The 24,505-nt window shown below is 32.5% G+C and overlaps 1 protein-coding gene across 6 annotated transcripts in view; it reads right to left on the bottom strand.

Annotated features, from left to right (window-relative positions):
- Nt5b (5' nucleotidase B) overlaps nt 1-24,505 on the bottom strand; it is a 162,721-nt gene that overhangs the window by 137,843 nt on the left and 373 nt on the right. Inside the window, exons 2-3 of one of the 6 annotated variants that reach the window (XM_085808017.1) lie at nt 4,419-4,539; nt 1,758-1,896 (exon numbers count right to left, since the gene is read on the bottom strand). In XM_085808017.1, the coding sequence (XP_085664143.1) occupies nt 1,758-1,896; nt 4,419-4,488 (209 nt within the window). In that variant the 5' untranslated portion in view covers nt 4,489-4,539. Of the gene's footprint in view, nt 1-1,757; nt 1,897-2,004; nt 2,134-4,418; nt 4,540-24,505 lie in introns of those variants that run through there. The other 5 variants (XM_085808018.1, XM_085808019.1, XM_085808021.1 and 2 more) reach the window with 5 other exon arrangements.

Raw genomic sequence — 24,505 nt, 5'->3', positions numbered from 1 at the left:
GAAGAATTTCTAAAACTTTTTTTGGTCCTGGGAAGGAGGGTTAATGACTGCTTTAAAAAACACCCTAAAACGTAAGTTAAAAGATTAATCTCCCTTTTCCACTGTAATTTTATGTGCTATTTATTTATGGTATTCTATTATTATACCATAAATAATTAGCACATAAAATGTGGAAATGGAATTGTACCAAAGGTGCACATTTTGGTACATTTCCATTAGCCAGGTGCAAATTTCACAGACATCGGATTTTTCATTTTGAGGTGATAAAACAAACCAGCAATTATATATAGCTTTTAAAATAACTCATTTTCATAAAAAGAATCTCACTTATTTTTTTTTTTTTTTTTTTTTTTCCATGAGTTGAGAAATATAAATTAAGGAAACAGAAAAAGGCTGAATTTGGCATTTATTGCCAACATCCAGCTAATGGATTTTGCATGCTGGTCTGTCAGACTATGATGAACAAGCTTTACATAGGCAGTTGTGTCTGAAACCATGATTAGTCAGTACTGATATTGGAGTGTAGAATCATTTTACGCAATGATGGTGGAGAGGGATGCATTGACTCATAATGAACTGGCTGAAATGCATTATAATTATGGGGCTGTGGACAGAAATGGAAAAGCCGTGAGATATATATAGAGAGAGAACTTCTCAAACAGATGTCAGCTAAGTGATCCATTGTTTGGACAACTGCACTGCAGATTAAATGACGATGAAGCTTTCTGAGTAAGCAGCCATGTCAAGCACTAATTTACTATACACACACATATACCTGTCACAGAAGCTGTGCTGCAGGAAATCAAGAGGCCATCATGATCCCCTCACCTCACCCCCACAAATTTCTTCTTGTGGGAAGTCCCTAGTATACAAGACACCCATAACATCCTACACCAACCTCATCACTAGGATGATAAAAGAATCCATGCATCAAGGTTGTAAAGCATGCAATGTAGTGGATGGAAGGAATTATTAACATTTTCTGTAACTATGATTATTTTCTTCAACTGTGTTAATTTCTAACTTGACAAATCAAGTTAATGGTGATATCGACTCCCTTTCTTTGTGTGTTAATCATGTTTCTATAACATCACAGTTTGGCTTTTGGGCACAACTCCAAATGTTAAATTTGTTCGTCATGGTCTAAAAGACTAGCATGCCAAGGTGTAAATGATCTTTTGAGACATCCTGTATAAGCCATACCCCATAATTTAGTTTTAGGAAGGGTTCCAAAAATTCTCGCCTTATACACAGAAACATACGGTAATTAATGGATAATTCAAAATAGCTCAAGAGGGTCCAATTTAGAGTAAAAAAAGAATGAAATACATTAAAAGGGGCTACCTTCTGTTAAAATGAAACATTTGAGATCTTATACGGTAAATCTAACATATTTTTTAGCAGAATTTCGGAATAACACAAGCATTAATACTACACTTTTTTTAAAAGAAGTTTCACATACTCATACTTCATCTTTTGGCAGTTTTTAAACATGGCAAATAAATTATGCTTCAGATCTTACGATATAATGAAGAAAACAAAGAGTGTTCTTTTACTATCATTCGTATGACAAAAGAGTGCATGATATTTTAGTTCTTATTTTTACAGAAATAAGAAAGATATATATTTTAAAAGCATGCATTATTCTATGATATTTCATTTGCAATGTATGCTACTAAGGCATTATAGTATACAGAAAGCATTTAAGGAATTTTATTTTAACACAGATGTAATGATAATAAATAGAACAAATTTACCTATGCTTATGAGATACATGTTTAACATTATACCTATGGTTTGTCGCTCTGTAGTACTTCCTAGACTGTGTTGTACTGCATGTAGACTCAGATCTGCTGTCATCATGATCTACAGAACTTACGGTTTCCATTTTTGTACCTGGAGAGCATAAAATGTTTTACAATAAATGCCTAAATAAATTGTATATACATATTAAAACACTTAAATAAAAAAAAACTGAACAGTTAAAACAGTCTAAAACATGACCTGATAATATGGCATATAACCTGAAGATTTTCAGAAAATCCAATCACAAAAAGAGCAGGAAAAGAAATTTATCTAGAAATATCACCACATCAGCCAGATATCAAACATGTTGTAACACAGAGGTTTAAGATAAGGAAGAGGGCAAAGTGTGGAATGATAAACTTGATAAGCAAACTCATTCAGAAAAGAATTGCAAGAGAAAAGATATGCTATTAGAACAAAGCATATACCTAACAGGTATGGGTTTTTAAACAACAGCTGCTTAAATTAAGATTTATTTCATGAACTATTTTAAGCTACAAAAACAAATTTGCAAATAATATACATTTAACCTATTAGAAATATAGCAACTTGTCCCAAAGTTTTCTCTACATGGATTCAAATTAAAATTCCAGAAGAATATAAAAGTCAGCAATTTAAGTTTAGACTGATAACGGTTTTGTAGAGAAACCCTGTAAGAAAACCTGGTAATGTCAAAGGAGACAGATACTGGAAAATGTTCAGAAATATGTTTCCTAAATAAATGGTCATAACCTAAATGTAAATGGTTAGAAATGTGTCATTTCAAAAAGCATAAATAAACAATATGCAATAATAAAATAATCGCACAAATAATTATTTAAAACACTAAAACAAATCTAATGAGGATTAAGTGCATTTCACCACAATTTTGACCAAAATTGTGGACCAAATTTGGGATGAAATCCAAGGATTTTCCCCTCTATTTCAATCTACTATTGGCAAGAGGACTTTTAAAACAAGAGATTTAATAATTGCCAAAATATTAAAATCAGAAATATTCCCAACTTCTCTTGGAATCAAACCCAGATAGGCCCCATAAATGTATACTCAGCCTCCTTTAAGCATCATGTTACTCCCAAAGGGAGACAAAAATAAAAGGAATAAAAAATTATACACGGTTGTAAGGAGAATGAAATTACCTGACTTTTCCAGGTGTGTTTTAAGAAAATTCCAGTCTACCCACATAGCATGCACTGGCTGTGCTGATAGGTAAATTAATTATAGTACCACTTGAAAATACAAAAATTTGGCAATAACATACGACTTATGATCCCTAAAATCATTACTATTATACTTGCAACAGGAGTTGTTTTCTCTACCAAAAATTTATATTAGAATCTGCCCAATCTTTATTTAAAAATGTCTTTTTTAGAAGACATTTTGCAGCTAGATGAAAGAAAATCTATTTAATTATGTTTAAAATAAATTCAGGTATTTTATATTTGTTTAGCAGTATACATAAGTAAAAAGTATGCGCACTAAATCTCGTGATGGCACATCATCATACTGCTGAAATTAGTTTCAGGTGTAAGCCAGAGAAAATTGCCCGAAATTTGAAAGTATTATTAATTCATAATAAACAAATTTAGAAGGAAGAAGCCACATTAAATGATATGAATAACATTAAAAAGTTAATTACTTAAAGATTAAAATCTGAATTCCAATAATCAACGATATTTTGGCAAATATAGTTATATTAAATGGTTAGCCTAGATCAGCGGTTCTCAACCTTTTGACTAACGTGTACCATCTAAACAAAAATTGAAAACCTTTAGTACCACCACTACATTTTACAATGATTATTTTTCAATTTCTGAATAGAAATATTAAAATAATAATAATAAAAGAAAAAAGAACCTAAATATCTGAAGAATTTCAAATTTTAAATTATGTCCAAAGGGGCGTTTCTTAACATTTTGCATCTTACATTTATTTATTAAATATCATGTTCTTCGCACTTAAACTATAAAATTCAGTTGAAGAGCAATATCGCAAAATAATTTTAAATTGAGCATATCTTTAGAATTTCCGATACACAGTCTCACACACCGGAGATAAAAAAATTTTTTTCCGTACAGTGTTGCCATTGCTCACTTTGAAATCGATGAGTTTGTTAATCAAAAATTCGTTAAAGTGTTACAAAATATGAAAGAGATAATAAAAAAAATTCTAAATTCCAAGTTAGGCCTTCCAGATGACATATTCAGTGGAGGATTACGTTATTCAATATTTGATTGCTCTAGGTATCATTGTTTTATCACAGAAACATACATACATTTATGCAGATTCTTCATAAACTTCATCATTATTCATTCACCTCTTTAAATAATGAAGATAATATTTGGTGGTAACAATTTGAAAAGTGAAACGGACATTTAAGTTTTCTTCATAAAATGCCAAAAACAAAGTTAATTGCCCTTCTGTGCCAGCATGTTTAGGGCTAAAAAGAAAGCAAGAAAGTCTGAATACTTTCAGATTTTATATTACGCCCAAAGGGGCGTTTTTTTAATGCTTGGTGCCTTATTTATTATCATGTTCTTCGTACTTAAAACACATAAAATTCAATTAAACAGCAATATCACAAAATATTTAAAAATAGCAAAACGGCATACCTTTAGAATTTCCGATACACAGTCTTGTGCCCTGGAGATAATTTTTTTTTCTCCAAAACAGTGTTGCCATTGCTCACTTTGAAACTCTTGAGTTGTTTAATCAAAAATTCTTTTGCAAAATCTGAAATAGATAATAAAAGGAATTCGAAATTCAAAATTCGGGCTTCCAAGTGGCCATGTTCGGTTGGAAGACTACTTTACTCAAAATCTGATGGCTCTAGGTACTGCTGTTTTTTCACCATGCAAAAAAACATTTATGCAGTCATGCAGATTCTTCGTTATTTAACTTCTTTATATATAAGAATGCATGGTGATAATATTTGATGGCAGCAATTTGAAAAGTAAATCGAAGCAAAATGCCATTTTGAAATTAATAGCCCATCTGGGTTAACACCCTTTGGGCTATAAAAATATTTTGTCATTTGCACAATCTATTAGCTATTTGTATTAAATATGCAAACATAGAAGGATTAGATTAAAAACTGGTTACCATTTTAATATAAGGTTTTCTCCAATAGTGTGAGCCTGCCCAGTCTTTGCAATTCCCAGGCTTACCAAGTAACTAGCTTCCAAAGCTTTTTCACTTGAAGTAATAAAACCTTTCACTACTCTTCTACTATTTTTGAACTCTGATAATTTCCTTTTAACATATTCTTCAGATTTTTCATTTAAATTACCATGATGTTATGATTTGATGGTGATTTAAATTACCATTCAAGATGTTTTTTTAAGAAACAATGGTTTACAGATTGGATAATAGGTCACCGCAAACAACACATTGAAGTTGATGAATGTGTTCATCTTGGTTGATCTCCATTCCAAGTAAATCCAAATGATAAATAGCTTTCATCATATTTTCTAGAAACAATTTTTCTTCTCTTTTCAATATTCTTAGTGCTAGCAGATTGTCCTGGATCTAGCACCTGTGAATCATCACTTTTCCTGCTTAGTCAAGCCTATGCATTTTTCCATTTTGAAAAATATAGGTTTATTTTATTATTTTTTCACAAATATTTAAATGCACAATATATTACCATTTCTTCAAAAACAGATGACGATATTCTCACAAATTGCGTGGAAAAGCAAAGAATAGAAAGCAACAATATGACAAAATATTTACTGTTAGAGATAGCAAACCAACGTAAAAAATTATTCACATTGAAAATAGAGCAATATCAGCCAGGAAATGGCAACATAACAGTGCTGACATGCTAATAAATTGATAAGAGAATTAATGAGATACATTTTTCTTTTTTATAGAATTTATTTTTATTTTCTATTAAATGCAGCATCCATTTCTATCATGCCTTTTAAAAACATCATTTATTGCAGATTTTCTTGTCTATGACCAAATGAATATTTGTGAAATGTACAATATGAAAGAACCACGAAAACTGCCATGCAGACAGATCGTTTGCCTCTTGCTAAAGTCTATAAGCGGCTATTGACCTTGAACAAAGCTCAGATCGCATAAATTTACGAATGTTAGAGAAAAATCGTATCAGGATGTCAGGGTTTTAATTTTTGAATTTGATAGTTAAAAATACTTTGCTTCTTTACATACCACCTATTTTTCTCTTGCGTACCACCACTTGCCTGGATGACTAATTACTATGTTCCTTATTTTACTTCAAAATGAAAAGTAAGCATTTATTCAAAAGAAAAAAAAAAGGTTTAAAAGATTTTGTAAAATCCTAGTATATGGTATGGCCTTGGCATGATTTTCAAAACTGTCGCCAACACCAAAATGACCCATTTACTGCTCATCATAAATGTTCGGTTTAATGCTCTGTCGCCAAAGCCTGTGTGTACCATATACAGTACAAAGTCTTTCAAAATAAATCAAAATAATGCGTAATCCGGATGTCCATTATCCTGAGTTATCTATAATCCAGATCTCAAAGCTACAAACTTTCTGCACATGCGTAGCGTATGCACATTTAATGTATAACGGACGGTATAAGCTAAACTAAAATTATCTAATTATCTCAGTTAATGTTGCAGATTGCATTGATCCTTAACCCATTAGCCGCTTGTGTTGCATTGACGCAACGGTCAAAATAAATGCGTACATAAATATAACTACCTAAGATATTTTATACCAGCAGATGATTTTGTGTAGGGAATATTATGAAGATTATTTCTGTAAAAAATATTTGCCTTCAACTATCATTTTGTTTATAATAATTAATGTCATACTTTAAGCAAAATTTTCGACCGGGTATTTTTCCTGAAAATATTTAACGAAAGAATCACTGTCTTTATGAGTGATCTATTTTTAGTCAAGGTCACCGTTTATCAGAACATTACATCAGATTTTTATATTTGTGTTGGGAAGAAAGGAAAAACAGGTGTTGCGTTCACGCAACGTCAGCAGGATACGGGCAGTCAATCTCCTTTTTCACTCATTCCTTTCGATGTTCTGGTTCATGTTCTGGTTGTTTAAAAATGCCTGAACGAGATAACTTACATTAGAAGAAGTTCTTCAAAGATTTTTTGATGAAGAAACAGGTGATGATAATGTTAATAATGACCAGAATGAAACTGATATTGCTGTTGTTCCCCCAGAAATTGCAGAGGCTTAGTGACGAAGAAGAAAGGAATGGCAATGTTTTAAATAATGATAATGATATTTTACCAAATGATACTGCTGGGCAAGTTGAAATTCACGTAAGAAGTAAGTTTCAGCCTTCTAAAAGCAGTTATAGTCATACTAAAAAGTTTAAAAAGCAGAAGACTGAAACTTTGAAGTGGATAAAAAAGGAACTGTTAGTTATGTCTCAGGAAGAACATGAAGAAAGAGATAGAAGAGAAATTATAAAAGACAAAACACAAGGTAAAACTAAGTGCACAGATTTTCGATTTTCGTTTTGGTTTAGACATTTACTGTCTTCTCGTTGAACAAACAAATATATACACTCAGGGGAAAAAAATGCCCAGAATTTATTGTATCTGAAGCCTATATGAGAAGATTTATTGGAATATTATTGATTACAGAATATCATTCTTTACCTCAAGAAAAAATGTATTGGTCTTTTGGTAAAGACATTTCTGTTCCTGTTGTACGAGAATTGATATCACGTTTGCAGTACAGGAATATGAAGCAGAACTTGCATTTGACAATTGTCAAACTGATAATACTGATAAATTATATGAGGTGAGACCGTATCTAAACTTACTAAATATCACCACTTTTTACTACTGGAAATATAAAGTCTGTTTTAGATTTCAGACGAGAGAATGCATTATTACTTTTGCAAACTCCTACTGAGAGTGTAGAATTAGCCAGAAATAGATCAGCAACAGGAAGACCTAGTAAATTAAGCATTCAAAAACCATTGCACGGAGATGGTAGACATTTTATCGTAAAGTCCGTTGATAACAAAAGACTTTGTTGTAAATAGTACCATAGCCAGACTGTTTATAGATGCAAAGTATGTAATGTAACTTTACATCATGATTGTAATCAAGCTTTTCATGCTTGAATCTTTCAAATGAAATAATCTGTATTTGTAAAATAAATACAATGTATATTTTAATATTAAATTAATTACAAGTAAAGTGATTTGTAGATTTATAAAACGTTATACAGCTAAAACGTAATCTTGCACTCCACTCAAAAGAAACATTGCAGGAGTACAATCCTAATCACTAAACATCCGTAGTCTTATTCCGCTGACGTTGCGCTATCAGGTTCAATGTTGCGTCTTACTTTCTTCGGGAACATGCAAGGACCTGACTCGGAACAGAGAACTTACTAAAGCTATGTTCAATAACTGTGGGAAGTAGACAGGATACACAAGAAGGGTATACAAAACCCTTTATTTTTCTCTATTTACAATAATTTCCGTACTTCGGAATACAAAGACCCACTACTTGTGGTCCAAACGTAAGAATATAAAGATATAACTAAACTCTAACTTGACTTTGAAATAATAAACGTGGAAGATTGGCCTTATATTAACAGGAAGCCGCATGTAGTACAGAGAACTGTTAACACTACAATACGTTTAAAATTATCAAGAGGATTGAACCTCTGGCCTGGAAGGCAACCAGCAACTGAGTAAAACTTCTAAGGCAAGCGGCCTGCTTCGTCTAACTCCTTCCTCTCTCTCGCTTGGCAAAAAGCCACAACTTAAGTACTTGGCGTTCGCCAGACAAATTTTGCATAAATAAGTTAACGCTTTTAATTCTGGCCGGAAGTAGAAAATAAGAAGTGATAGTAAAGATTTAAAATAAAATAAACGTTAGTAAAACTTAAGATCCTTACAGCGTGAACGCAGCACTCACTTTTTCCACAGGTAAGAGCATTTTTTTATTTTCAATGTAAATTCATTTATAAATGCTTAATTTAATATTTGTTATTATTTTCATGAGAAAAGAAACATTCCTTGTAGTTTTGGCAGTTAATGGGGTTAATCTTCTAATTGGATCCAACTTATTATTTTTTGTAGACTGTTTGAGCAACTTTATAAAAAGTAAGCTTGAACTTTTGATTATGTCAAAAAGAGTTCCCGATTCTGGAGCTACCAAAGGATCTACAAAGGAAAGCATGTTTTGATGTCCATCAAACAAAAAGTGGAATTGCTGCAAAAAATGGATAAATGCATGAAGAAAGTGACAGAGAGGTTAGTGAAAACGAAAAAATTTCGATTGACAAGTTAGTCGGTATTCTCGGCACAGCAATTACAGGACTTGAACAGTGGAACTTTCTAGCTGAACAAGAAATTATGTCTGTTTATAGAATTAAAGAGAAAGTATTAGCACATGAAATGAAGCAACTTAAACAACTTACATTGAAAGAAATGTTTAATAAAGTAAACAAATAAATATTAAGCTTTTTTTTTGTAAATTTTGATACCCTTTAGATCATAATTGCTCTTTATTTCATAAATTACGGTTTTATATTTTTGATTTTATAATTTCTGCATGCCATCTTACCAGATTTAAATTGATGACCTATAATCCGGAAAAACCCTTAATCCGGAATCGCCAAAGTCCCAACCAGTTCAGATTAAACACTTTGTACTCTACTAGGATTACATCAATTTTGTTTTATACGAGAATGGGAAAGTATTTTCTTTCGTTCAACATGCACAGCACATGCCTACGTAAGTCTCTCGATTCTTGAGGTTACTGGACACCAAAGTTGCTGGAAACTTGCTTTGCCTCTCTAAAAGACAATCTGACTGGAGCTGCGAAAATTGGGTCTATATCAGCTGACACTCAAGTGATATATAATTCATCAAGAAAGTGATCATTTCCAATGCTGGCAACATGCACAACACATGCCTACGCAAGTCTCTCGATTCTTGAGGTTACTAGACACCAAAGTTGCTGGAAACTTGATTTGCCTCTCTAAAAGACAATCTGACTGGAACTGCAAAAATTGGGTCTATACCAGCTGACACTCAAGTGATACATAATTCGTCAAGAAAGTGATAACTTCCAACACTGGTGCAAAAATCACTTTTTTGGGGATTGCCATATGAAATTCGGCGACTTTTCCAGATTTAGACTAAAATATTTAAATTCCCTGACCTTTTTTGGTCAATTTTCAAATTCCCTGACATTCCTGCTTTTCCAGGTAGAGTGGGAAACCTAATTATAATACATTTTTTTTTTTTTTTTAAATTCTGAAAGACTAATTGGGAAAAATAATAATTTAAAGTTGAACTGTAAATGTGAAAGATGTGATCGCTGAAATCTATTTGCAATATGAAGAATTCTTTTAGGCAATTTTAGCAACACTACGCTAAAAATTCATTTTATCAGTATTAGAATTCTTTCCTAAAAATTTAAAACAATCTAAGTATATTAAGTAACCGTACTGAAAACGTAATGCTCTAAATTCTCTAAGAATTAGATTCTGAAACATTCTACAAACTTTTAGAATGTTCCCAATTTCAAATAGGAACATTCTAGATTTTCTGCAAAGAGAAAAATACATAAAAGTTTGGCAAAAAACATTTAGTACTTGTGTACTATCGCAACCAACTTGGTACAATTTTTTATGGATGAAAATGTAAAAGCTATTCAGCATGTGCATGCTGGTGGTTTTCGTGCTTTCTTTTTCAGAAAGATTCCCAAGCTATCGATATTTCTAGTAAGTTTGGTCACTATCAACATAGGAAAAAAAACATACTTTAGCAATTTAAAATACAAATTTGAATTATTAAATAAGGATCACGTCATGCATTAAAAAATAAAACACATTCTTTTTCGAATGCTTCGGTAATTATTTATTTTTGCATTATTCTTATTTTCACTTAAAAAAAAAAAAAAAAGCATAAGAGAATTGCGAAGACTTCGGCTTTGTGCAATCTTCAGTAACAGTGGCTACCTAGAAAATGCATTTCTTTGATGCTCATTTTAGAAAATTTTCAGCAAAATTCTGTATCACCGCCGAAATTTTACCGTAGTTTCTTCCACTGCTGACGAATTTCACACGCTCACATTTTAAAACGAAGGCAAAAAATATGATTTTTGTATAAAAACCAAAGGAACTTGGAATGCAAAAAAATAGAATGCATACAAAAATGGCGGCATTACTTGACTGAAGCGACTGTTATGAGCATGGTTGCCAGAATTTGGCTTGGCTACTTTTACAAAGATGGATGCGATAAAATGTAAGTACCGAAAATTTCATCGTATTTATGGGGAAAAGGAAGATAAAAGAAAATTGTGATAATAATATTTTTTTAGTTAAGATGTGAAATTAAAGCAATTAATAAGATAAAACTGCGACTTTGGCTTATTTATCACATTCGTCCTTTTTACTGCAAAAAAATTTCAATATATAACATATAGCAAATATTCAGAACTTTAAGTATAATGTAACTTTATTAGCAATTTCCATTTTTAAAGAATTAATACACTTCATACATGTTCACATAAACAACTCAGATACCAAATATTGCTTGGTTATCCAAATATGGCAAAGCACACAAAGACTATCTGCCTAAGGAGACAGATGCCTTTGTGAAGCGCCATTCTAAGGAAAACTGCCTCTGACTCACGACACATGAGAAAAACCATGAAAATCATCCATGTAGCCAGCCTAAACTACTATAATTATAGATAAGTTATAAACTACTATAATTCAACAGTATTAAACCACTTGGCCACTGGCAGGGTTCAGGTTTTACAAAATTTGTGTTCCACAAGAAACGGTGATAAACCAGTTACTTATATGTAATGCTATTTTGAGTTTTTTATTAGTGCAAAGGGACTTTGTCCCTGAAGGACTATTGTTTTCGTTTGGCGATTTTGCGTTGAAAACTTTAAAAGGATGTTTCACTTTTCAAATCGTTGCCACCAGATACTATCACCCAGTATTATATTTGAAGAAATTAAATAATGGAAGAATCTGCATAAATGTATGTATGTTTCTCACACTGTGATAAAAGAACAATACCTAGAGCCATCAAATTTTAAATGACGTAGTCCTACTGCGAATATGGGCATTTGAAAGCTCAAATTTGAAATCTGGAATTTGTTTTATTATCAATTTCATATTTTGTAAAACTTTAAAGAATTTTTGATTAACAAACTCAACGAATTAAAAGCGAGCAATGGCAAGAACTTTTTCCCCATCACTCTATTGGGGATGGAAAAACTTTTCATCTCCTGCGAGCGGAACTGTGTATTGGAAATTTTAAAGATATGCTCATTTTAAAGTTATTTTGCGACATTGCTGTGTAACTGAATTTTATGGTTTAAGTGCAAAGAACATGACATTTATTAAATAAAAGTAACACACAAAACGTTAAAAATGTCCCTTTGGACATAATTTAAAATCTGAAGGCCTTTCAGATTTTTTTAGTCCAAAGGGGCAATCTGCCCTGAAAGACTATGAATTTCATTTTGGCATTTTGCGTCGAAAACTTTAAACGGCTGTATCACTTTTCAAATCATTGCCACCATATAATATTATCGCTCTGTCTTATATTTAAAGAAATTAAACAATGAAGAATCTGCATAAATGTACGTATGTTTCTCCCATTGTGAAAACACACAGCCAGAAACTACAACCAAATCAAAATCGCACCAAATAAAAAATTCTTGCCAGGTTTGGCGCTCACCCCGATTATGGAATATTAACCAAATGATGGTTAGTGTAAATTAACCCCTTTGGAGCATAATATTTAGTGTAGATTAACCCTAGGAACAGGCATGTCATATCTGCATTACACCAGCATGCGTTATCTTATGGTCGGGTTGTGTCACATATGAATCATCATTTAATTCACTCTGTGGCCAGGCATGCCACATATGACTTTTTAGGAGAACATTTAATTTTTTTCCCACTAGATGTAGCTGCATATTTATTATGGTGAAATTTATTGAAAGTGAAGCATGTTGTCCTTCATTCCCATGGAATGATTTTAGTTTTAGATATTTTGTTTCAGAATGACAGAGATTTATAGTTGGGTATTGAGCAATGTATTGGCTCTTTAACTGTGTGAGTTGATATAAACAAATATATGCGTTATTGATATTTCTGAAAACTTATTTTTTCCCTTTGCAGATACAGTGGGTTAGCTGTTCTATCTTTTTAGAGATTTTATTTACTGCTCCTAGAATTTTTTTCTAGTGTTAAAACAGATATATATATTTATTTGAGATGAGTCAAAAATTATACATGCTGCTTTTTATAAAAGAGATTTTAAATGATTTTTTTAACGTGCTGGATTAAATAAAATTTGTTATTGGATGTTTTTGCCATATATATTTATTTGAGGTAGTCAAAACTACATTACTCTGGAATTGATCATTTTACAAAATTTTTAAGGAAAGTATATATATATATATATATATATATATATATAATGGCAAAATTTTAAAATTAATTCTGATAGCTACCTTAGTGAACATACCAAAAACTGGAACAACTGGACAACAAATTTCAATTTCTCTGATTTTTTTGGGAGACAGGGATAGCAGTGCTAATTTCCCAACCCCAAAAGAAAATGCATCTGGTTAACGCACCATCCTGTGACAGCAGTTCAGTTATGGAGCTACCTACCGTGAACTAGTAAATAAGTTCAATTCCCTGATCAAGGCCATTATTATGGAATTGATAGAGCCAAACTAAGGTGAATAGCTCAATGAACCCACATAGGTTACATAATTAAAGATTCCAATTTTACTTACTCTGTTCAAAATAAAGCAATGTCAGTTACCACCACAGAAACAACTGATTAATGACTCCAATTTAAAAATGATTACCTTGGAAACCATGTGTGTATTAAGAGATTATACTTCACTGTAAAATGTATTCTATGTCATAAACAAAAATCTATTTTAGCAACTACAGTCAAAAGTCTTTAATCCGGAATGATCTATAATCTGGACCTCAAAGCTACAAACTTTCTGTGCATGCGTAAACTCATAATGCATTAACGCATGCGCATAATACGTTTACGCATGTGCATTTAATGTATAACGGACGGTATAAACTGAGTATAAACTGATGACATCATGTCTACTTCATGTATAAGTATCTTGCATCGCTCTGGCTTAGTCCTTCTGGTTCCTGTTTCATTGCTCCTTGGTGTGCCGTTCCAGCCCTCATTGGAAGAGCTGCCAAAGGATCTGCAAAGCGAAAGCATGTTTCAATGTCCATCAAACAAAAAGGCGGAAGTGCTGCAAAAAATGGATAAAGGCATATCCTTTGTTTATCTAACCATTACGAAATCCATTTATCAATTTCACGTTGCTCCATAGGGTAAGGAGGGAAAACGTCGTGGCGCGCAATGAACTAGAAGTTGATCTGTCAGCACTATCCTTATCTTCAGGGCAGATGTTTTTATTTTATTCGGCTTATAATTCCTTATTAAATGTAGTATTTCTTCTCGATGTGCTCCATCTTTGATATGATTTAAATCAAATTCCTCGTCATTATAAATGACACGAACACATATCAAATAGTTTTCCAATTGCAATTTTCAAATTTCGACTATGCGTAATGTATGCTTTACGCATGTGCGTGTTGAAAGAAATGTTTAATAAGGTAAACAAATAAATATTAAGCTTTTTTTTGTAAATGTTGATACCCTTTAGATGATAATTGCTCTTTATTTCATAAATTACGGTTTCATATTTTTAAGTTTGCAATTTCTGCATGCCATCTTACCAGATTTAAACTGATGATCTATAATCCAGAAAAACCGATAATCCGGAATCGCCGAAGTCCCGACGAGTCCGGATTAAAGACTTTTGACTGTACTAAACTTCCTTTGTAATCATCATGTCAAATATGTAGGCAAAATGAAATACAAAAACTCCAACCAGAATACGATGGAAATATAACTTCTCAGCCCGAAGGAACCTTGATGTGTATGAATTTCAATCTGTTAGAAGAATATTGTAAAATCCATCATCCACATCTACAGGAAATAAATAATTAATTTTCATACTGCAGTCCAAAATTTTAAAGTACTTTTTCTGCCTTTGTACTGTGTGAAACACCTAGCACCAGTGATAAAACATTAACAATATCACGTTATAAAGGGCTTAATTCTGAAATGACCAGAAGATAAAATTTAAAATAAGTGGCCAATATTATTCCATAAGCAGGATAAGTTGACACCAAACTATTTTGGCCTTCAAAATTTTGCAAATTTTTTTGTTGGCAATAAAATCACTAAACATAAACAGAATAATAACTTCTAAATTTTTTAGTAGTAAAACGCTATTATTTTATGTAAACGGAATAATAAAACGAAATGATAAAATACTACATGAGTAAAACAAAGTCCAACAGCTTTGCAAGTAAAAACATAGTCTTATCCATGTAATAAAAAATCATACAATAGTAGAATGAACAATTCTTGTAAATCATTATTGGGTAAATAAATATATACACTTATCAGATTAGAGCACTGCAAAGCGAGTTTTAAACATACACAGAATAGCAAATTTTTCTTTACAGTGGTGAACAGCGATTATTATGTGCAAATAGAATAGTAAATGAAATTGATTAAATGATAAAACAACGTTGTGAAATTCAATACACTAAACAACTTTCGTTAAAAACTTCAAAACTTTTAAATATTCCAAATCTGGCTCTACTCTTATATGCACCCTAAGATCACCTAGTGTAGCAATATGTGTTCTGCGCTGGTTTCTGGCGTGACTGCATGTTGTATGGCAACCCAATGTTGAATACTCTTTTGCTGGAGTGTTTTAATTGCTCGTTGGTTCGTGTCATGCATGTGTTGAAATGGCCTATGTTGCAATGAGAGATGTGGTTGCAAGAGGGTCTGGGAGGCTAATTTTAGTGGCTGTGCTGATAGAAATAAGGAAACACTGATGCAGCGTATTAAAGAGTGGATTGAGCCTTGTACAACTATTTTTTCAGAAGTCTGGAAATCTTACAAGGATTTAGGAAAAGGTTTTGAACATTTATTTATGAACCATAGTATGAATTTTCTGGATAGTATGTCTGGCTGTCATATAAATACGATAATGATTACGTGGCGACATGTTAAAGTCGGCATGAAATTGATATTTCTGCTGTTCAAGAAAGCATTCATTCATGATAAGTGCATTTTATTTTATTCTTGTTCTTATTTTGTAAAATGTTATGTTCATTGTTTTTTTAGTATGAATTTCTGTCACTATTGTTGTTTTTTTAATTGTTTGAAATTTATTTTAGTTGTTTTAGTTTATTTTTTTATTTTGTTGATTAGTGCGTAGTGCCTAAATTGTGCAATTCGTAGATGTTTTTGAAAGTTGAAACAGAACACTGTGTACATGGTATTCTTTGAAATTTATTGTTATGTTAATTTATTAAAGGCGAGGTGTGCGTAGTTCGTAGATTCTTTCGCTGCCTAGATTGTGCAAATCGTAGATTTTTTTTAAGTTAAAACATATTGCTGTGTACATGGATTCTTGTCAAATATTTTTGGTTAGAAACTTTACGTTTTTGCTATCTAATTTTTTTATTTTTGTTTCAAATTTTTAGCTTACATTGTGTGTTCAAAACGTGGTTTTTGTATATGCGAAAACTGCTTGTTTGGAGACATTTTAAAGTTCGAAATGTAGACAAAAAAATTTAGATAATAATATGGCACCATGGAGTTTCTCGCCAAAAATTTGGCAACTTGAGGGCGCATATAAGAGTAGTTCCCCAAATCTTTTGATTGTCACATGCAAGAAACAAAATTTTACAAAATATAATTAACTAAATAAAATTACATGAAAACATTCATAACTTCAAGTCATCCAAAATCCAACATTCTCCCACCAACAACAGCTTAACCATCTGACAATATTCATATAAATATAATATTAAACATATATATTATATATATAGATATATAAATATAATATTAAACATATATGTATTATATATATATATATATATACAGTCAAAAGTCGTTAATCCGGACACCCATAATCCGGAATGATCTATAATCCGGACATCAGAGCTACAAACTTTCTGCGCATGTGTCAACGCATAATGCGTTCACGCATGTGCATAGGCTTTTATGCATGCGCATAATACGTTTACGCATGCGCGTTTAATGTATAACGGACGGCATAAGCTAAGCTAAAATTATCTAATTATCTATTTCAGTTAATGTTGCAGATTGCGTTGTTCCTTAATCTTCGAATTGAATCCGGCTTATTATTCTTTGCAGACTGTTAGAGTAATTTTATGAAAGTAAGCTTGAACTTTCGATTATGTCAAATAGAATTTACGATGCTGGAGCTGCCAAAGCGAAAGTATGTTTCGATGTCCATCGAACAAAAAGTTTAATTGCTGCAAAAAATGGATAAAGGCATATCCTTTGTTTCTCTAACCATTCCGAAATCTGTTTATCAATTTCACGCTGCTCTGCGGAAGGGGGGGGAGGCAAGGCGCGCAATGAACTGGAAGTTGATTTGTCAGCAGTATCCTTTATCTTTAGGGCAGATGTTTTTATTTTATTCAGCTTATAATTCCTTACTAAATGTAGTATTTCATCTTGATGTATTCCGTCTTTGATATGATTTAAATCAAATTCCTCGTCATTATAAATATCACAAGCACACATCAAATCGTTTTCTGGTTGGAATTTTCTAATTTCGACTATGCGTAACGTATGCTTTACGCATGCGCGCATTGAAAGAAACGTTTAATAAAGTAAACAAATGTTAAGTTTTTTTTGTAAATTTTGATAGCCTTTAGATCATAATTGCTCTTTTTCATAAATTATGGTTTCATATTTTTAATTTTATAATTTCTGAATGCCATATTACCAGATTTAAACTGATGATCTATAATATGGAAAAATCGATAATCTGGAATCGCCGAAGTCCCGACGAGTACGGATTAAAGACTTTTGACTGTATATAAATATAATATTAAACAGTAAAACTTTTAAAAACAAACACAGTATTTCAAAAATAAATTTAAAAAAAAAAACTTCTGCTACATTAAATTCGAGGTCTTACAATTACCGAAATAAAGGTATAGGTTTGCCATAAGAAAGCATACAGCCGGAAACCACAACCAAATCAAAATCGCGCAAAATAAAAAATTCTCGCCAGGTTTGGCACTGACCCCGATTATGGAATATTAACCAAATAAGTGAATAAATTCATAAGTTTATACAAAATATTTTATGATATGATCAATCACAGTCTAGTGTTAGAATTCTTAGAATCTAATAGACTGTAATGTGTGTAAAAAGAAAGGTAAGGATTTTTGTAATCTAATATACTTTATTGCTGTTTGCAAAAAAGTAAATCTTCTGCAGAAAGAATACTCTCTACTATGAACAGCATGTAGACAACGGAAAATACAGATTACGAATTCAGCGAACAACAGCGATGCTAATTACATCGCAAAGCTGAAACACGGAATATGACAAGTTTCAATGAAGACCGAAATTTATTACATAAATTCACTTGAAGTACAAACATGTAATATCCATTTAGAGCTGGAGAGCGAGAATTAACGAGACCAAAATTTGAACAATAAGTTTAGTGAAAAACTCACAGAGAATGAACAAAATGGATAAAACCGAAATCTTGGCATTCGAGTGCTAATTCGACGTCAGACTGATGGCAAACACTCAGATGTACATCTTTGGTTGGCAAGGTCTCAACCTTGCAAATGAGTGTACCAAGTTAATTATCTAAATTATTAGAGGGAAAAAACTATCAAGGTAGCAGTTGTTCCCCCTTATTATCTTCTATCCTGTCCTCCTGGACTTACTATGCTGTGCTCATTCTACTTGAAGCGACCTCGTAATGGGACACAAAGTTCCGATGCCAGAATACAGCATGAAATTTTCAGGCCTAATCTCGGCATACAGCTGAAGTTGGAGTTAGTTCATAATATTCAGCCCTTGGGTTAGATAATTAACTTGCTGCAATCGCTTGTGAGGTTGAGTCCTCGCCAACCAAAATTGTGCATTTGAGTGTTTGCCATCAAAGTCTGAGCTCAAATCAACACTTGAATGCGAAGTTTTCTGTTCTATCCGTTTTGTGCACTGTCTGCAAGTTTTTCACTAAACATATTGTGCAACTTTTGGTCTAGTTCAGAAGTTCTCAACCTTTTGACTAACATATACCGTCTAAACAAAAATTGAAAACCTTTAGTACCACCTTTACATTTTACAATGATTATTTTTCAATTTCTGATTAGAAATATTTTTTAAAAAATTCTAAAAGCTTTCAGATTTTATATTACGCCCAAAAGGGCTTTTTTTAATGTTTTGTGTATCACCTTTATCTATTAAATATCATGTTCTTTGCACTTAAACGATAAAATTCAATTCAACAGCAATATAAAAAAATATTAAAAAAGAGCATATCCTTAGTATTTCCAATACACAGTCTCGCGAGCTGAAAATTAAAATGGTTTTTGTTTCGTACAGTGTTGCCATTGCTCGCTTTGAAATCATCGAGTTTGTTAATCAAAAATTCGTTTAAAGTGTAACAAAATATGAAATGTTGGGGTATTTAATTTTTGAAATAATAGTTTAAAAGACTTTGGTTCTCTGCGTACCAGCTATTTTTCTCTTGCGTACAACCAGTTGAGAACCCCTGGTCCAGTTCATTCACTCTCCCAACGCTGTTGTAAGTTCAGGTTGGAATTCTAATATTCCTCTTTTCTTCCTCTCAGTGGTATGCAACCCTATGTTCTATGGTAATTATTGCTCATCTGGATGAGTAATATCACCCCTCTTAATTTGTAAAAACAATTTAGAATCACTCTGTATATACATATTATTGTGTGCATGGAATCTCCTATCTTATTCTATCTGAGAGAATTATGGTCAGCCTCTGTGTGACATTTCAGTTGGCATGAAAATATATAGTCTTCCTTGAATTTCATTTAACCCGGCAGAAGGTGCGCCACCCAACACTGACATTGGAGATCGCGTGGGAGATTCGTTAGGAAAATGTGTTATAAATTTTATAGAAACCATTTGATCATAAACAATAATTGCAATATTTCATTGAGAAACTATACTTCTTTACTTAAGAAAACTCATTTCAATATTAAAGAAAAAATTCCATTCAAAATAATTACATACCCAATCAGGAATCAGAAGCTGACATACACTTCTGGCAAACATAGGAAGAATGAATTTTACATGAAAAATTATCACATATTTTGCAAGAAATTTTAGTTTTATTGTCTTTGGACCTTAGACACATAGCACATCGGCCTCTGTCGAGTTTTGGTTTCTTTGATGGGCGTTTTTCTGATCCACTAGAAGTCGCATTATTGATGCTTTCACGAAGCACTTTAGGAAGCATTAGCATATTTTTTCTTATCTCTATGTGGGGCTGTATAAGAGATATAGCCAAATTTTTTTGGAATTTCCTCCTATTTCGATATTGTAAGGGAGGGGGTCTTCGTTGACAAAAACGCAACTCGGTCATTTATTGCAGCGACATTCAACACACAATAAAAAAACAACCATCGGCCATGTGATGGTTTTTCGAGCTGTCGAATATAATGATGACATTTCATCAACTTTGTCTACACCACCTTTTGTTGCATTATAAAAGTGAATTATTTCTGGTTTCTTGGTATCATCACTTTCATCAATAGCATCATCACGATGTACTGTAGATAGCAAAACTACACATTTTAATTTTTTAGGCACACACGATACTAGTGTCGCATTCTTTTGGAACTAAATATAGAAGAATAAACTTTCCTAGTTTTTGTTTGGACAAACTCGGTGGGAATTTCAGTCTTGTTTCTCTTCAGGGTTCCTACAATAGTTAGCTTCTTTGACAAAAGTTCTTTTGCTTGAGGATAATTCTTATACCAATTATTCATTGTTATGTTTCTGCCTGATCCAAACAAAGGGGTGCACAGGCGTTTTGTAATTTCAAATGGTGAATTTTCAACTCTAAAGGGACCTTCTGGCTGTTGTCCTGCGCATATCTCCATGTTATAGCTGTAAAATATTCTTGAATCTACTAAGGCAAATATTTTTATTCAGTATTTCGCTGGTTTGCTGGGTATATATTGAAGAAAGGAACACCGCCCTCGAAATTTCTCCAATTTTTCGTCGATAATATCATATTCACCAATAATCTATATCTTTTGGCAATTTTCGTTGAAATCTTCAAAAAATTCTCTCACAGCCACTAGTTTTTCCAATCTTTTGTGAGCTTCCTGATTGGTCACATTGTCTAACAGTAAACACACGAGAAGAAAATTAGGCTAATCTTTGGAATATGGTAACAGGTAGTTTGGCGACATTTTGGTAAGGCATTAAAGGTTACTAGCTAGGACTTTAGAAGTGTACATGGATAAAGTCAAGAGTGTGCGCAATGCCATTTGTGTGCAATTCTGGGATTTTTTTTAAGTGAAAATAGGTCGACGTGTACATGGATGATACCGTGTATGTGCAATTCTTAAAAACGCAGCAAGCAGTGGGCGAATCTGCACTTTTTCCCAATTTTGCACCTAATCTTCGTCATGATTAAGCACTTTTGTTTCATAAAAGTTCTAGCATAAGCGTAATTCGACTAGCAGATTGTTGGAAAAAATGTTGAGTAAAAAAAAAACATGCCTTTACTTCGTGAAAACAAAACTAGCAGGTTGCTGTAGCAGGGTTGGTCGCCAAATTTTCGGCAAAAAATCACCAATTTACCATAATCCAAAGATTAACCAAAAATTAAATCTTTTATATGACATTGCGTTCCGTAAAATTTCAATGCTCGATCCATCAGTAGCCCACAAATCTTGTGTATTTGTATGTGACGATGGAACTACTCTGATATGCGCCTTCAAGTCGCCAAATTTCTCGCCAAACATTTTTGGCGAGAAACTCCACGCTGCCATATTGCTATCTAAGTTTTTTGTCTACATTTCGAACTTTAAGCCTAAAATGTCTCCAAAAACACGGTTTTCACGAATGCAAAAACCACGTTTTGAACACACAATTTAAGCTAAAAATCCGAAACAAAAACAAAAAATTTATATAGCAAAACCGTAAAGTTTTTAACCAAAATTATTTGACAAGATTCCATGTACACAGCGATATGTTTTAACTTCAAAAAAAAAATCTATGAATGGCACAATCTACGTAACGAACGAATCTACGAACTACGCACACCTTGCTTTAATAAATTAACATAACAATAAATTTCAAAGAATAACATGTACACAGCATCCTGTTTAAACTTAAAAAAAAAAAAATCTATGAATGGCACAATCTACGTAACGAACGAATCTACGAACTACGCACACCTTGCTTTAAAAAATTAACATAACAATAAATTTCAAAGAATAACATGTACACAGCATCCTGTTTCAACTTAAAAAAACATCTACGAATTGCACAATTTAGACAACAAACGAATCTGCGAACTATGCACACCTCACTTTAATAAATTAACATAACAACGATAAATTTCAAAGAATGCCATGTATACAGCATTCTGTTTCAACTTTAAAAAATATCTACGAATTGTACAATTCAGACGGTACGCACTAATCAACAAAATAACTAAAGTAAATTTCAAACAATTCAAAAAAACAACAATAACGACAGAAATTCATACTAAAAAAACAATAAACATAACATTCTACAAAGTAAGAACAAGAATAAAATAAAATGCACTTACCATGAATTAATGCTTTTTCGAACAGCAGAAATACCAATTTCATACCACCTTTAACATGCCGCCACGTAATCACTATCGTATTTATACGACAGCCAGACACACTATCCAGAAAATTCATACTATGGTTCACAAATAAATAAAATAACAAATAATCACAAATCCTTACTTCTATCATGCACAGCCACTAAAAATAATCTCCCAGACCCTTTTTCCACACCTCCAAATACCCACTGCCCCTCAACAGGATGGCCACGATGATATTTCCTTTTGCCGAATTTCAATTCAACAATTTTTACCATTTTATCTATCCCTCCTAGCTTCTCAGACACAGAGCATGACGCGAACCAACGAACTCCAGCGAAAGATTTTTCAACGTCAGCAGGGTTGCCATACAACATGCAATCACGCTAAAAACCATCGCAGAACACATATCGCCCCATTTGGTGAAAATAGGGCGTATATCAGAGTTGTACCGTGGCAATTTATGCAAGCCGCACAGATATAAAAGCCCAAAAAGTGCTCTAATTTTTACATTATTTGTCCTTTTGGTATCTCGATCTCTGGTGTAATTTACTGATATTTTTTCAATATAAATATTTGTACACTCTACAATGAATCATATCATTTTAGCATTGAAAAACAATTCTCAACTTTTTAGAGGCTCCGTTATATTGTGTGTAGTTCCTTTTAATCCTGGTGAATGAGTTATTATATTTTTAGAAGACATTTTTACTTTTTGATTTGGTTTTCCTTTCTGCCAAACTGTGTTATTTTTGCTAATAAAAATACTTTTTACTAAATCAGGATTTCCATCGTCTTCATCATTCTGCTCAAATTCACTTTCGCTGTCGTGAGAACTGTATATTTCTTCATCAGATTCATTTTCACTATCTTGATCAATTTTTTCTTCAGAAGACTAAACTTCATCTAATAGAGTTCTCAAACGTTCCATCTCTTTTTCATATTCGGTAAATTTACGTTTGTAAGCCATTATTTATCAAATAATCCAACAGACCAACAACGAAAACACTCGAAAGCACGAAGCTAAACTGCTACTAATAAGAAATTTCGAAGCAGTAACGGTCGCACGGGGTGACTGAGTCACCCCATTCCCTCATGGATTCCAAGAAACGATTGCTTCTCTCTCAGAAAAGAAAAATAAGCAAAAATAACAATACACATTCCAAGGGGAGTGTCAGACAGGAGGATACTAGAAGGATGATTCATTAACGTGAAATATTTCCAGTCAGGATTGTTCACTTTCGACGCATGGGACTCTGTGCCCCGCGCGACTTCTCCCGGGTTAAGTGTTAGTTAACAATATTTAATAACTTCATTTAACACTGTAATTAATAACAAAGCATGACAAGGGTCATCTGCAAATACCTTATGTTTTTCTTACAACTTCCTTTTATCAGCAGATTGGATATTTATTTCACAAATGAATAACCAATATCTTATTTTCTCCCATTTTATCAATTAAAAAAATAATACGCGAATAAAGACCTGAATTCTATTATTCATAACCATCGTGGAAATCAACAGTACTAAACTATGCATAAACCGAAAGCAGCTTTCAAAATTAGAATGTAGGAGTTATCCAACATCTACATATTCTTACATTCCATAACACATTCATATTTTACAAATTATTATCTATTCCAAGAGAAAAGCATTAAACAATGCTAATGAACTTCAAAGAAAATCCATTTAATGGCAATGTATTATGCACTACTACCGAAATACGTTTGATCTCTGACCATATCAGAGATCAAAACTTCCATGCTCCAATTACAATTTATCACTAATCTAAAAAAAAAAAAATTCCCAGTACCATTTTCTTAAGATAAACCGAAAGTACATATAATGTAAACGTACATGACACATAATGGCCTCCGGAAATTCCAAATATTTTATCACATTGAATGTTACTACAAACAGTTACAGTGTTCTTAAAACTAATTCTTGAGTACAGCATCCTTTAAAAATCA

Source organism: Stegodyphus dumicola, chromosome X1, assembly GCF_044657685.1.
Source record: "Stegodyphus dumicola isolate Sdum_Otavi_A_Nest chromosome X1, ASM4465768v1".
NCBI classification, from domain to species: Eukaryota; Metazoa; Arthropoda; class Arachnida; order Araneae; family Eresidae; genus Stegodyphus; species Stegodyphus dumicola.
Note: the sequence above shows the minus strand (reverse complement) of the source record. Positions and strands in the feature narration are given on the sequence as shown.